Source organism: Patagioenas fasciata, chromosome 5, assembly GCF_037038585.1.
Source record: "Patagioenas fasciata isolate bPatFas1 chromosome 5, bPatFas1.hap1, whole genome shotgun sequence".
NCBI lineage: Eukaryota > Metazoa > Chordata > Aves > Columbiformes > Columbidae > Patagioenas > Patagioenas fasciata.
Genome location: NC_092524.1, coordinates 29732059 through 29748204, shown reverse-complemented (window position 1 = coordinate 29748204; position 16146 = coordinate 29732059). Strand labels below are relative to the sequence as shown.

Here is a 16146-nt window from a genome sequence, read left to right as displayed (position 1 = left end):
ATTTATAACAATGGCATTAACAAAAACGCTAATTTGTTACACAACAGTTGAGTTTCATCCTATATAAAATGAATACAGATGTACATACTGTATGTATGTTATATACTGTATATCATATTGAACCCTCACAGTGCTTTTTGGACGAAATAGGGAAATGTTGTCTCACAGGGTGCAGGACAGCTTGCAGCACAGAGGGATCCATGACAAGGTGCAGGAGTTCTTCCCACCCCGAGCGAGGCAAGGCCAGCAGCAGTGGCTGTGCTTGCCTTTGCACAAGCAAGAAAGTGGCAGCTCCTTGTTGTCTGTGCTGGCCCTGGACACCTCACCCCCAAGAAGCTAGGGCTCCTTCTCCAGGCCTTCTCCCCAGGGCTGGGACAGACACACAGGTCTCATGCCAGCTGGGTCCCCAGAGGCTCCTGTGGTGCCCCTCTATGGGGTCACCTCTGCCAGCTTTGCTAAAAACATCAGATGGCTCTTCCTGACTCACCCTCCCTGCCAGCGCTGGCTGGAGCCAGGACCCAGCCCCAGCCTCTGCTGTTTACCCTCTATATGTGGCAGCTGTGAGCCAAAACAACAAAACCACATTCCTTTGCTCTTCAATCATCCTGATCATCATAAACAGCAACTCTTCTCTTTCAGCTTCTCAAGGGGTACACACAAATTCATTAGGTTTAGGGTAATGAGGTAGGAAGGGACTTCTTGGACTATCAGACCCCACTCTTGCAGATACCACGTCATATAGTCCTTTCTCTGTTCTTATCAAGCTCTGGCTTGAAGCATGGGTATTTTTAACCCTGACTGGTCCAGCTCGTTCCAAATGCTGGTTACTCCCATGATTTCAAGCTCTGATTTCCAGTCTAACATAAGCTGTGGCTAGTCTGAATCCATTTGTTCTTCTTCAAACACTGCCCCTGAGTGTAAAGGAGATTTTAGTGTGTTAATTGTATTTGCAAAACTCCAATGCATCAATCATAGCCTTCATTCAGATGTACCAAATCCAGGATTTAGCAAACCAAGATGTTCTTTCCTTTTTCCTCTTAAGGAGAGGAGGTCATTAGTTTCCTGGAGCATCCGAGTAGTCCTCCTCGGCACTGGTTGCAGCTTCAGCTCATGTTTGTATAACAGGGTTGAGCATAGTTTGACCCCTCATTTCAGATGAGAATAGAATAGCAATAGTTGTGCACGAGAATAAAATGCTTGTGCATTAAATATTTGTGGATGAGGTTCTCCCCTGTTGCCTTCAGCAATGCTGCTTATACTTTTGTGTATGTGTGTCAAAATTTTAGCAGTAGAAGACTGAAGGGTTATTTGGTAAGGAGGAAATAAACTCTTTCAAAATATGTCTAGAAATCAGGCTAAATTGAAATTTGTGCACAAATTTCTGACTGTCCCACTGTATGGGATGTTTCCATTCAAAGCCTAGGTCAGGACATATCTTTATAATGTTGGGGCTTTTTTTCTTAGTCAGATTCAGAAATGGAACAGACTTTCCCATTCTGGCAGATATTATTGACAATTGGGACTGATATCTCATGATAAACCTTTGATTTTAGTGTGGTTAAATTGGAAGCCAGATCCTCACTTTATTTGGAAATGAAACATCAGCCTAAAGCTAATCCAGACCCACAAGCCTGCTCTGTCCATCTGCACTATCATCTGCTGTGATTATTTAGTTTACAAACATGTGCAATAATTATATATCAGTATTATGTTCACAGATTCCATATTCTGGAAAAGCGGGGGAGAGCGGGGTTGCAGACAAATGATTTATCAGCTCTTTTGTTCACCAGGAGTGCATGGAGAACTAGATGGTTACATTTTGTGTGTAGCAGTGGTGTAAGTCTATAAGTGGGACCTGTGGGAGAGAATTAAGTGAGTGATTTCAGTGATGTGTTTATGTTGAAAACCTAAATTCTGGTTTTGTTTTCATGACTGTGGTCACACTTGCAGCAATTTTGGCTTAAGCATTTTCTCCAAACTGTGGACACAGCTATCAACGTCTACATGCTGTTTTGACATGCTAATCTCTTTAGCTGCCTTGAGGAACAGTGTGGAGATAATGGCATTGACAAACACATACTGTGTCCAAGATCTGGATTCCCAGCAGATTAAGCCTGTCTAAATCTGGGCTTCCACAACTCTGTCTCTGTCACTCCCGGCTGCCCTGTCTGCCCATACTTTGTGCCAGTATTAGTTCATGTATGACTGCAGGGTGAGCCAGCTCCCTGCCCTGCAGCAGCTGACTGTGTGATCCACAATCGAAACACAAGTGCTGGTGCAAAAGAGAGGGCAGGAGGATGTGGCTGTGAGAAGAGGTAAGGGCAGAACAAAGGCAGCTCAGATTTAAATGACTGGAACTGCCCCTGAAATACCCTAGTGACACTATTATAATTTGAATTAAATCCTGGACTTCCTCACAGATTGACAAAACAGATGTGGTACTGATCATCACTACACCTCACTGTATGTAGAATATTCCTTCACTGTGATCAACGTAAAAAAATACACTGCATTCATAAAAGCCATAGGCAAATACGTGTATTTCCCCAAATGCAACAGCCAACGTAAGATGCCAACAAAAATGTAGTATACAGCCAGGCTCTCTAACACCTCTGTACCTGCCTTGAGGAAAGTGCTGCAGATACCGATGTCCCCCACGCAATCAAGAGACCTTCTCCCAAGAGCAACACTTCCCCAGTGACACGAATATTGTCTTTGAGTGACTGCTTGAATTCTATGCACAGATTTACTACAGTAAAATAAAGTGTTGTGGCTGTGTACCTATGGGTACCACGGTTACCCATGAGAACCTGAACTGGAGACTACGTGGGAAGCCATGCAGCAATTATACTTTACACTGCAAGAGATCAAAGCTCAGAAATCCATCTCGTCCTAACCATTAACCATACGCCCAAGCTCCCCAAAAGCTGCATGGAACTGTATTATGCCAGCGCAGCAATTGCAGACTGCTTGCCACAGCTCCTCTTGACACCTTAAGAAGTTTTCCCACAAGTGAACTATCAATACCTGTTGATGTTACACATGCACTCCAGGGTGTGCTGCTGTTCAGAAACTCTACGAGCACAACCCGTCAGTCCTAGAATGAGCACACAAGCACCAGAGAGAAAAGACAGAAACATGTTTTTACAGTGAGGAAACCTTTTTCCCATCACCAGCACCTGTGGCTAATCCCTCAGTTCTGATCCTAAAGGAAGATCTATGAATGATAAGCTTGAGAACTGAAACTGGTAGTTTGGTGGAGATGGTAGTCTTAGAGCATTTTATGGTTTTGCTAGCAATCCCTCTTCAAGCCAGCCCCTCACTGTTCGGTATTAACTGCCTGCCTGTCCCTGTCTCACGTGGGGGCCATGAACCTTATCACATTCCTCATGCTAATTCCCTCACCCCTTCCAGTTAAGTGTTAACTGATCTTTTCCGTAAGGTGTCTAATTGAGTCACATAATTAAATTAAGCTCACACCATTGTCTCCCAACCAATCTTTAGTCTGAAGTTTGCTGTTTCTATTTCAGATATAAACGGCTTTGAGTGCCTTAAACCTTGCCCACTTTTTCACATTTATCAGTTGATTTATTAAAATATGTATGTTCTCCAGCAGATGGCAACATACTTCTTAATTATTTATAGAACATCTGAGAGGTAGGACTTGTTCCTGTGCAAGTCAGATAGGAGATTAATTTGTCTTTGTGAAAGGGGCTGAGTACAAGATACATGCTTATCTTTCATTGGAACATTTACGAAAATATTTTTGAAGCTAGTGCTGTTGTAATTTCATTTTAATTTATTATTCTGTAATCTGAAAATGTGGTATAATGTTGTTGTAGCTCTTTGCCTCCTCATTTAACTAGAGTGGCAGTGAGCAGATGAACCAGAACCTCTCTGTACAGCCCCCATGGCATTGCTTTTATTTCCAAAGAGAAATAAAAAACAGGCCAGGATAGTAGGTGCTGTATTATCACATTGTTTCTCTACTTTTTTTTTTATTTTCTTAAAAGGCATTCCAAAATCACACATCTTCAGGGCACACCAGAAATACCCATTAGCTGCTATAGAATCATGAAGTATTTTTATTTCTGTGGGCTTAGAAACTACAGAGCTCCTATCAATCAAGAGCTCTATATGGGAAGGCAGATACTAGGATCCTTCTTCCTTTGATTTCAGCTGTAGTAATTTTTCCATGAATAGCCAAAGCCTGATTTTCCACTGACTCGTGCATTGTATCTATTTCTGCCTCTGCAAGGTTGATAGAAAATGATATGAAGCAGCATTTGACATCACTTCCTGCAGGTTGCAGTGACTAGACCAGGTACACTGCCAGGGAAAACCAGGCTCAAGCTCTTGCCTTCACCCTTTTGTGTGTCAATTCTTTTAAGTGGTAATTACACTTGATTTTTCCCAGGGAGGATGCACACTCAGGTGCATGACAAAATGCTGGTGACTCAGCACTGGTTGTCTCATTGCTTGTGATTATGAAGGAGACTGGCCGGGCAGCTGGGATACCAGATCCCTCTTGGTATCAGGGGACTGGGTTTGTTCTGGCACCTGCACCCCAGTTTAGTCCCTCTCCCCATCTAGATCCTCAGCCCCTGCCCCAGTGCGTGATGGCATCGTTGTCTGTTCTCATCATCCCACAGTTTCTTGTTGTTTCTCATTGTTTTGTGTTTCCTCACACGTAGCACTGTGAAAGGATTCAGAAATGTGATCCAAGGGCATCGTTTGCAGAAGGAGTGGATTGACATACACAGCCCACTTGTACAAATGCAGGTAAAGCTGGAGGGCAGGTTTGCTCACTGCTGTGTTAATAATGCCCAATCAATTTTTCTCTCTCCCTTAGTAAGAGAGAGCTCTGCTGTTTGTAAAACTGAGGTCTCCCAACTCCCACAACATGCAATGCCTTTCCTGAGGCAATGGGGGTAGTTTGGTAGGCTTTACCAGAGACTGTGATAGTGGCTCCCACTCTGTGACTTTCGGGCAGACTGGTCCGTGGCCACACAGTTATCAAGCTAGAAATGAGATCAGCCAGGGAGGCAGAATACGATGTTATCAGAGGTGCAGTATTGTTCAGGAGCCAGTAAAAGTCGGGACCATTAGCTGCAAAAAGTCCCAGCGTCAGAATTTCCCCCGTTTTAACACTGCACTTCAGTGGGGAAGTTATATGGAATAGTTTGAGCTGATCCATAGTTTTGTCCCCATCACAAGGGAAGAGCCCTAGTTTCCTCCTCATCCAGATGGGCTTAGTTACTGTTTTTAACTTAGTCCACAAGCAGACTTCTCCTGCCATAGCTCTGTTGAGAGAGGTGGCTATAATTAATAGAAATGGGCAGAAAAGGAAGTGTCTTCCTCTAAATAACTGTGCCTTTTTAGTAATAGAACTTTGAACAAATGTATAAAGTTTGTTTGGTGGTGACAATCACATACTGCCTAAATATCTAAATTGATTTCCACTATAATTCACTGTGTACTCTAATGGAGCAGCTTTTCTGTTTAATTTAAGCAGCTACATATGATGATACAGCCCAGCTGAATAATGGCTGAATGCCAACAGTACCTGAAATCTATATTTGGTCTGGCTGAAAAGAGTTTGATCTTCTGCACTTATTTCCCAGTGGATGGGAATTCACATCATGAAGAATACTGTCGTAATTGGTACTAATTATAATTCCTGGGAGAGAGGCCAAACATAGCCTTGCAGACTGCTTATTTCCCACTCAGCCGGAGCTGGTCTTGGCAGAGGAGCACATCAGGGAGGCAGCGTGCGATGGGGTTGGGGTCTTCTGCTGTACCTGCTACCTGCAAGTACAGAGCCTGTCCTTGTGGCTGTTGGCTCAGCAGCTCTAGGAATGGGAGAGATTTTCACCAAAATTAAAATTAAAAAAAAAAAAAAAAACACCTCACACAAAGAAACAAACAAACAAAACCAAAACTGTACAAAAATCTTGCAAAACCAAAATGTCTGACTCCTTGCTGCATTGTGAAACTAAACTTGCATTTTCTGTTTGCTGTCAGGAGGAAGGCAAGACCTGGGAAACAAACCCATGGGAGCTGCCCTGTTTGTTTGCTTAATGACTTAGTTTAAATATAGATTAAAAATCACTTAAGCTCATCCACAAGTTAAATGTGTGTCAAACAATGGCTGTCAGAAACTGCAAGGGGAAAAGAACACAGTCACAGGAGGAAGAGGTTTAAGGAAGGGAACAAGAGAAAAAGGGATTCAGTCCTTGAAGTGGGGCAACAGTGTATATTCCCGAGGAACATCCATTTCTAAGTAAGCAGCGCATAGGAAACAAGAGCTGCCAGCTCCTCTTGGTCTCTTCCCCTGGCCGCTGCTGACACTTGCTAACAGTGAATAATTTGGTGAATACTGCCTCATTTACATTCATTCCTTCCAATTAAATGGAAATGTCATAGTTCACAGAATGTCAGCCTGTGCCTGAAATGCACTGGAAACCCTCTGCAGGATCCTCGCTTGCTGTGCTGCCGGCCCCGTCTGCAGTGCAGCGTGTCCCTGCCAGCCCCATTGGAGGGACAGCTGCACCTCACACATTACAGAGTGTCACCTGTCCCAGCACTTTCTGCCTCTTCTGGAGCAGTTTAGCTGTCACCTGGCTCTGAACTGGTGCTGAAGAGTATGGCACTGCTGAATAGAGGACTAGGTCTCATGTAAGCCAGTCACTTGAGCTGGCAGCCGCTCACTGTAGCAAGACGATCTGGCACACATTTTGGCGGCAGCCTGGTTTATAATGCCATCCCCATTTTTTGTAGCTCTAGAAATGTAAGGCTGTGCTAGTAAAAATACAGAAGGAGGAGATTAAAGCAAACTACTAGAGAAAACTGCAGAGGAAAAGCCTTCATGCCCAGTGCTGTTCCTAGGAAGCTTGTGGGCTGTCTCCAGAAAGTGGACATGCTTTGGAAGTGGAACCAGCTGAGATTCTTGAAGCCAAGGAGCTCTTGACCTTCTGTCAACCCTGGGGAAAAGCATTTTAGGCTGTGCCTGACTTAAGGACATCTTCTCAATTTTAGTTTTAATATAGGTGAAACACCTGGGTAGCTTCTCAGCATGGATGCAGAGACACAAGCTCAGGATCTAGCTAACCAACAGCTCCTTGCAGCACGAACCTGCCCATGCAAACAGGTCTCCCTTGCTGAGAGCACAAAGAACATCATGTAACTAAATTGGTGACATTCATCGACAGCCAGAACTTCGCTCCAGCTTCCAGCTGATGTTGCAATACTAGATATTGCATGCATTAATACTTTCCCTCCAGTGTTTTCAATCACTTGGTGGTGATACACTGGGGTGCAATGGTTGCTGTGATAACTTGGCCACATCTTTGCTTTTAAGTGGTGTGCTCCCACTCTTCTGTTTGTTTAGTCGTGCTTTTTCAGACAGTGAGCTCCCCAGGGCAGGGATGGAGTCGTCTCCTCCACTGCCAAAGGCACAGTGTAGCGTGTGAGCTACCGGAGGTGAATATGAAAAAAGGCAGTAGAATGGGAACCCCTGCGCATGTCATGGGAAAATACACTTTGTGGCTTTTGCCAGCATGTAGCAACAGCTCAGCTGGGTCAGAGGAACTCGGTAATGGCAATCATGTAGTTAACAAAAGTGATGTATTTCTGTCATTTGTTTTCTGTTGTCCCTCACAATACTGACCAACACCGTTGATTTTGTTCCCTTCTTTCAGAAATCACAGGTGCTCCAGAGGGGGGCTACCTGTCAGTGGAGATAAATACATCAGCGCAGCTTCTTTTTAAAATAAAAAGGGGGCGTGGGGGGACCGCGGCTTTCCCCTGTGGGTGCACAAAATGAAGTAGGGTGGAGCACTCGGATCCTACCGAAATCCCGAGAGTGAGCGCTGCTCGGGGGCCGTAGCAGCGGAGGGGGATGCGGCACCGGGCTCTGGCCGGAGGGAGGCGGCGGGAGGAGGCGGCTGGGCCGGGCCGCCCTCCCGACGGGGCGGGCCGGGGCGGGACTAGGGAAATGGGGGCCGGTTTTGGGCGCAGGGCAGCAGGTGCAGCGATGAGGAGCGGTGTCAGGCGGGTCGGAGTGGGTGTCACCGCACGGCAGCGCGCAGCCCCAAGAGCAGCCCGCCCGGCCGGGTATGGCAGCGGCCTCGCCGCGCCGCTCCGTGCGCTGAGCCCCGCCGAGCCCCCGGTGTCACCGGTGCCATGCCCCCTCAGGAGCTGCTGGACTACTCGCCTGCCCTGCGGAGACACAGCCCCGCTCGGGGCAGCGGCCCGGAGCTGGGCATCAAGTGCGTGCTGGTGGGAGATGGCGCCGTGGGCAAGACCAGTCTGGTCGTCAGTTACACCACCAACGGGTACCCCGACGAGTACCAGCCCACCGCCCTCGACACCTTCTCCGGTAGGCGCCCGCACGGGCCCCGCGGTGCCTCGGCCGGCCGGGCGAGGGGTGGCAGCAGGGGGATCCCTGCTCGGTGTTCCCGGGGCGGCTGGGTGGGCTTTCCCGGTGGGACGGGCTACCGGAGATGGCTTTGCGGGTGTAGGGTGAGCACAGCCTGGGGACACAAAGCCCAACGGCGTTTTCTACAACTCGGTCTGAGTCCCTCGGGTGTTTTGTGAAGTTTAGCAGGTGGAAGTCCTGCATTTTGTAGCTTTATGTGTCAACAGGGCATGTATCAAGTCGGTTTGCAAGTTCTATGAAACTGGACACCTTCCTGGTTTTGTGGTGTTATTGTCGCTAAATAGAAGGGGACTTTATTTTCTGATGGTGCCGGTTTTTAGCTTCAGAAACATTGCAGCATTGCACTGCTATATTCAACTGATACTCAGCAAAAACATCCTTTTTCCCACATGTCCACTCAAGTTATTGTTGAATTGAGGTTGCCAAAAAGTTGAAGAGCTCTAAGTTTAGCTAGAATCACCTTCTCTGTCAGCTGATGAGTTCTCATTAATTTCCACTTTTGTAAATGCCATCTTTGTTCTTGTCCTCCACTCCTTTTGTGCTCCAGTTTCTAATATAAACCCCAGGAAAACACAAAACCCTTTGAAAGATTTCTGATCTTCATCTGATCTGAAGAAACACAACAATACATGACAGTATAGATCAGTAGATTAGAAATGGGCTCAAGTCAGACCAGGAACAAGACTTCTAATGTGTCATAGTCTCAGGGGTTCTTAGAGGGAGTGTTTTGTTTGTCTGACTGTCCCCCCAGTTGCTCACTCTTACACTGGGAACTGTTGATTTGCCTTGCCTTGACCTTCTCCAAGCTCTTCCATTGTTCCTTGGACAAAATGAACTGGGAACACGAGTCCAGTGGTCCTTCGGGAACAGATGAATGGAACCCTCAAGTCCTCCAAGGGACAGGTTGCTGCTCTCTCTGCTCCTTTAGACTGATGTGTGCAGTTTTGAGCTGAGAGAGGCTTGACATTATCTTCATTAGCCTCCACGTTTTTGTAAAGGGCAAATCCATAGTAAAATGATCCAGAAAGCTGGAGGCAGTTCAGAGACTGCCCAATTAGGAGCAAGTAATCTGAAGATAGCTGCACATGGGTTTAGCCCTATTTCAGGTGTCCAAGTACTGAGCCTGATCCAGAGGCATGTAGGATTTGCAGCTGATAGAAATCAAAAACATTAAAAGCAGGTCTTCCAAAGTTCACTTTCTGCTTATTGGGAGAATAGAGAAGTTTCCCTTCCCACTCCTACACTTAACCTGGATAAACTTGAGGAAAGTCCCTCCTTGGATTCACTAAGCACAGTTCAAGATCCATATCAGAAATTTCCGCCAAATTCCTTCCGCTCTTGGGGAGTACTTGCAATTGAAACTGCCAGCAGAACTGAGCTTCACAGTTTACATCCTAACCCTAGTTACGGTCAAGGCACTGCAATGCCAGTACCAGTTGAAGAAGATGGAAGAAAGTATTGTGTTATCTGAGGAATGGTTCTGAGAGTGTGGCCCAATTATATCCCATATCTGTCTGTCTGCCACGTCCTGCTGGGTGTCACTGCCAGGTAGAGCAGTGTACCTGGTGCCCTTTCTCCACCGGGCTGTCCTGTTCTGCTGGCCCCTTTGCTGTTGTCCCAACACTCAGCCTAGTCCTGAGGGTGTGTGCCTTGTGAGGGCGGTATTGGGAGGGCTGTCACAGGGTTTCTAGCCCAGTTTAGGCTAGCAGCAGGTACAGAAAAACCTTGTGCAAGCACTGGAGCAGCAGGTAATATATGTGATGCCTTTCTTCTGAAGATTATAAAACATTTCAGAGATGTTAATTCCTTCTCTCAGCACATTTGTGAGACAGAAGAAACCAGATACTAGAAAGGCAAATGCCCAGTTCCTTGCAGATCAAGTCAGGATCTAGCAGGTTCTTTGATCAGGAACAGGTTTCTCTTCCTCCTCTGGGGCCCAACTGTTTCCCAGTCACAAGGGAACGATGACTCTAAGCTATGCCGTGAGGAGTGGCGCTGTGCTGGACGCACCCACCCCTTGGTTTTTCCATCAATTTCACTCTCCCACCAGACTTAAGCTCATCTTTTGTCTGTGTCTACCTCCTCCACAAGCTGCTTTCAGGGAGGAGTGATCTCCTCCACGAACTTGTGTTAAACTCACCATGTCAGTTGTTCCTATCACTTTTCTCACCTGGCTGATTACTTCAAGAACCACAAAAGATCATTCCATCTTCTGTTTTGTTTGTGGTTTGTTGTTGGCTTTTTTTTTTTGTTTAACAAAAAGGACAATAAAGCCTCATCCTGGGCACAGGGAATGCATTTAGCTACCATGTGTCAAGTGCCACCCATTGTCACCTTAGCCAGGATGTCTGCCTCTATTTGCCAGAGCACAGCCCCATCTGCTTTGTCAGGACTTTCAAGTGATTTCCAGCTCCCCTAACCCCTCTCTCCTTTTCCTCTGTTCCCAGCCAGTCTCTGTGGTGTCTGTGCACTTAAACATCTATCAGTTTCATTCCAGGTTTCCATCAGAGGTCCTGCCAGCCCTCAGTCTGAGTCAGCTGATACCACATGAAGGCTTACTGTGATTAGGGAGTGAAAAGGGAGCAGACCTTACATGTGTAACTCAGCAGTTTTCCAGTCTCTGAAGGGGATTTCACTCATCACTGTTTCCTTATTCACTTCTTCATTTCAAAGTTGGGTTTTGGTCTTTGCTTTTCCTTAGCTAGGACACTCTTTTTTTTTTTTTTTTTTCTTTTACGTCCAAGTTTCTGGCCCAGATGGGAAAAATCTCCAGTAGCTTGTTTAGTGGAAACTGATATGAACTTCCACTCTGGGCCAAAAAGCTAGACATATGTTGCTGAAGTTGTCTGTGTTTATCTTTATCTGCTTTCTCGGGTTATGGAAGAACAAGTTGTTCTCAGGGGGCACCATTTGGCTAAGGGTCCAGTAATATGGGATGATTCTTTCAAAACCCTGGAGCCCAAAACAGCTGAGGGTTAACCAAATCAGAAAGCTTGTTGTGGGTCTCTTAATGTTTCCAGTGCAAGCTTCAGCTGATTTGTGAGGTTTGGGAGGATGCTCAGCAAGGAGGACAGACTTGGGTGACTCCAGGATGTCTGTTCAGTGGGACACAAAACAGGATGCTCTGGGAAAAATACTGTATAAGTGCATGTGTGAATCCTGGGTAGCTCCCTTAGACTCATGCTTGTTCCTTTCTGCTACAGTGCAAGTCCTGGTGGATGGAGCCCCAGTCCGGATCCAGCTGTGGGACACTGCTGGACAGGTAAGCTCTATCAAAACAGCTGTCAGTTCTGGTCCTATGTGACCCGGTCTGTGTGCAGGCTTTTGAAGAATACAGTGTTTAACTGGGAAGGAAGGAAATGCCCTAGTCCAGCTGTTTGCTGGTGTGGCAGTCACAGACAGGGGTATGACAGACTTCTTCAGCTCTGAGACTTATGCTGGAACTGTAGCATTGCCACAAAGTCAGCACCATACCCTGCCTCTGAGGATGTTGCTGTCTCAGTTAACATGTGAAAAAGCCACTGCAGCACTATGCTGCCAGGAGATCAGTCTAGTGAAGAATTTTTTGCTTTTTTTACCCCCTCCCTCCATTTTCTACAGGAGGACTTTGACTGCTTGCGCTCACTTTGTTACCCTGACACCGACGTCTTCCTTGTCTGCTTCAGTGTGGTAAACCCAAGCTCCTTCCAAAACATTACTGAGAAATGGATCCCTGAGATACGAACTCACAACCCCCGGGCACCGGTGCTGCTGGTGGGGACACAGGCAGACTTGCGGGACGATGTCAATGTCCTTATCAGCCTGGATCGCTACCATGTGAAGCCCGTGCCCCGGCCCCAGGCAGAAGGTCTAGCTGACAAAATCCGGGCTGAAGCCTACCTGGAATGCTCAGCCCTGACCCAGAAGAACCTCAAAGAAGTTTTTGACATGGCCATTGTCAGTGGTGTTGAGCACAAAGCACGGCAGGAAAAGAAGATGACTGCCAAAGGCATCAAAACTCTCTCCAAGTGCCGCTGGAAGAAATTCTTCTGCTTTGTCTGAAGCTGCTTTGAGTGGGGGGAAAAAGAAACACTCAATGCCATTATTGGCTCTGCACCTTCTTGGGAGTGACTGCTCCTATGGCCCCAGCAAGGAGGGTATGATAAGCTGGTGGGCTTGGAAACCTGGCTCTTGCTGGGTTCCAGTATCTGATGCCCAGGAGAGATGAACTGGATTTCCATTCTGCCAGGATGTGGAATGGTCCAGGCAGCTATAAGTACCTGCTGGACATGTCTGTATTGTCCCAGACTAATGGGAGCCTTTACTACACTAAGACTCAGTACCCCAGAACAGGCAGGTTCCTTACCTTGTTCCAAATGACCAGATTTCTGTCCAAAGCTAACATGCTTTCAGAGTTCTGATGCAGCATAATAAACGCGAGGGACTTTTGAAGTCTGCTTATGTTTTGGCTGATTTACAGGCTTGGCAGAGAGTAAGGTAGGGACAGTTACAGGCGGCTGTGAGTTGGTAACACGAGACTTGGGTTCCCTCTCTGATTCTGCTTGCCAAAATAGGTTCAAGTCACTTGGCTGTGAAAAAGCAGTGCTCTTTCTTAAAGGCTCTGCATCGTGAGTACCCTTGAGACCGTTTTTTCTAAATAAATGCCACTAGCAGCCTGAAGAGAAAATGCACTGGGAGCTACAATAGTTCTTTAAACAAAACGTTCTCTGAGAGAACTCTGTAGTCCAGTGGGTGCCAATGCTACAGTCCTACCTGAAGAGGTAGTCAGAAACTTGGGGACCTATTTTGAAAGGCCTTTGTTGTTTGTGTTGTTTTGAGAGAAAGAACAGGTGAAGAACAGTGATGAGTGGCTCTGTCTGTCTAGCAGAGGCGAAACTGTGTCAGTGAAGGGTTTGTAACACTAACTACCAAGGGGTGAAACGTTGATGGAGAGCCATGCATGTAACAAAAGTAAAAGAGAGAAGGAAGAAAAGGAAGAGAATAAAAAGGGGGAAGAAGAGATGAAAGGGAGATGGAGAAGGAAAGAAGAATGAGCATTGTTAAATGAAAGTTGTGATTCTACTTAATTGAGATGCTAATATTCAGGGAGTCTTCTAGGTACCTGGAAAATTTGCTAGTGATCTCAATTTCAAAGTCATATTGTTCATACATTACATTCTGAATCAAAAGGAGGAGGTGAGAGAGAGAATTCCTCTTGGTCAGTAAAATCCTCAGTTTCAGATCTATACAGGAAAACAGAATTTACTTTGTACTGTTCTTCCTAAGGCTGCAGAACAGGAACAGAGGGCTCAGGGCTTCTTCTTATTGTGCTTCCTTTTCTTAAAAGTCACTGCTTGATCTGCTGAAATCAAAAGTAAAGGAAATCTATGAAGTTCCTGCCAGAGAAAAACATTCACTATGCTCTGTTCCCCTCTCACCTGTTTTTAAGAGGATTAATTTCCCAGTGAGTCTATTCACATTTTATTACAGAACTTAACTAAAACTTCTTTCACAGAGACATTTCATTCTGGTTTATGTAGCAGAGAGTGTGACAGGTCTGTCAAGCAATGGTTTCAATACTTGGGGTGTTCTCTGCATCTGGCCATGACCCATGACTTTGGGGATGCTCTGGAGTAATGTGACAGAAGGGGACATAGCTGTGGATTGTTTGCCCTGCACCAAAAGCAAGCATACCTGAGCTAGTGGGCCTGTAAATGAAACAAATGAAAGTAAGGCAGCATGGCTCTAGATCCAAACATCTCTCACAACCATCTCTCTCTGTGGCACAGCTCATGTGGTCCCCAGGGTGTGAGGAAAGCCTGCTGTCTCCTTGGGCAATATTACAGTGTGAAAGAGGTGGGCAAGTCTTCTTGCAAAGAGACGTGGCCCACAGCCTTGGAGCTGCTTGTAGTGTAGGGCTTAAGAGACCTGAAAAGGATGGTGTGTCAAAATGAGCTAAACATTGAAAGGGCTCCCCAAGCTGAAATGCCATCTGGCTCCAGTGAGGAATCTAAAGAGACAGAGAGTACAGAAGTGGTAGCCAGAGGTGCCATGTCCTACACTCCTCTAGGCAGGACCTACCTCCAGAACAAAGCTCTCACTCAGCAATGCATTCCTGTGTGTTTCCTACCTGTACATTTACCTTTACTGTACCACCAGTTCAGTTTGTTTGTTGGGTCTTCACTCATTTCTTTAGCCTGTGAGACCAGGGGCTGGGGTGTGACCTGCTGAGGAGCTTGCCATACTGCTATGGAGCAAATCCACAGGTGGAGAGAACACCAGCCTCCCCTCCTGCTGGGGAGAACAAGGGTTGTCCTGCAGTAGCTTAGTATGAAACAGGGATTATTTCACTCTGGAAAAGTGACTGTATTCTTCCTCTGTGATTGTGTCTAATATTTGTTCAAATAAATTTTTTTAATGTCCACAATATGTGTTTGTAGTTTTGTCAGTGAAAAATAAGCTGGGGTTTAAGATAGAGGAGGAGTTATTCCATTTTACTGACAATAGCATAAGGGGAAAATTGCCTCACTTGTCCCTCCACATCATAACCCACACTAGCAATGATAAAAATCCCCTCATAGCTGAAACCTTCCAAGACCCTTCTGTTGCCTCAGTTAATTTTCCTCTCCGCTCGGGGTGGAGGCTGCCAAGGGGGATGGAGCAGCAAACATCCAAGGCTTTCAGTGCCTCTCCCCAGAAGCCACCAGCCAGGGACCAGTTAGGAGGCCCTCCCAACACTCACTGAGACAAGCCCATGTAGGACCTGGCATTTTAAGCCTTAATAACAGCCTGCTGCTCTGTCATTAGGCTGATGGGTAATTTAGCGACCTGCTTGATATAACTTACCTTGGTAGTTAAACACTGCTGAAGTGCTGAAAAATTTTGCCCATGCCAGATAGGACACAAAGCCTCTATCTGAGATAGCTCATAGGACTCATCCTTTTAGCCTTATCATCAGCATCACAGGTAGGTCAGGGCTCCTGTCTGTCCACATGTGGGGCTCCATAGCTGCTCCAAAGGCAGAGGGCTGGGAAGTGACGCTGCTGGGGTAGCTCAGCAGAGAGTAGTATAGAAGGGTTAATGAGCAAATGTCCTTCAGAAACCAGAAGTGAATAGGAAATTACTGCTGATATAATGTCATCTGGGATTTTTTTTTTTTTTTTTTTTGTTTTTATTTTGTTTTTTTGTGAGAGTCTCAGGCCACACTGGCCTCCTGCAGTCTGCTCTTTGCTTGATGTGAGGTGACCTGTGTGATTATTTGCAGCCAGCTCCCAGGTTTGCAGCTTCCCAGCATTAAAGCTTACAGAAGAAGCTGTAAATGGAAATAGCAGCAAAGTGTGAATTAACTTTATGGAGAGTGAGTCATTCCACTGAGCCATATCCTGTCTTGTGCACAGTAAGCATCCTAAAGCTCCCTGCAATCCTTGAACAAAGCTGAGCTCCTGAGGGTGGGGGTGAATCTATCTCCTTACATGGAGTGTCCTACCAAGCCACCCGAGGCATCTCTGAAGCCTTACTCTAGTCCTCTCCATGGTGCAGTACTGGACCTGTGCTGCTACCTGGCTCTGGGACAGTTTGGGCTTGTTTCTGCATTGCATATGCTGCTTGACCAACCTGTATTTTCCGATGATGCTGTGAGCACAGGGAAGTTCCTGGGAGACTGTTGCTAACACAAACCACCCCACCAGGTTGGATGAAGCTGGCCAAACCCATTACTAGACCAGCAC

At 46.2% G+C, this 16146-nt stretch overlaps 1 protein-coding gene across 1 annotated transcript; it reads left to right on the top strand.

Annotated features, from left to right (window-relative positions):
- Positions 1 to 8052: 8052 nt before the first annotated feature.
- Positions 8053 to 14782, top strand: RHOV (ras homolog family member V). The gene is made up of 3 exons (XM_065838829.2): positions 8053 to 8380; positions 11644 to 11702; positions 12041 to 14782. Exons 1-3 carry the CDS (start codon positions 8185 to 8187, stop codon positions 12479 to 12481), a joined length of 696 nt encoding a protein of 231 aa, XP_065694901.1. The 5' UTR covers positions 8053 to 8184; the 3' UTR covers positions 12482 to 14782.
- The last annotated feature ends 1364 nt before the right edge of the window (positions 14783 to 16146 follow it).

Coding starts and splice junctions, on each gene's coding strand:
- RHOV (XM_065838829.2), top strand. CDS start 8,185: ATGCCCCCTCAGGAGCTGCTGGACTACTCGCCTGCCCTGCGGAGACAC. Junction 8,381..11,643: donor CGCCCTCGACACCTTCTCCG/GTAGGCGCCCGC, acceptor TTTCTGCTACAG/TGCAAGTCCTGGTGGATGGA. Junction 11,703..12,040: donor TGTGGGACACTGCTGGACAG/GTAAGCTCTATC, acceptor CATTTTCTACAG/GAGGACTTTGACTGCTTGCG.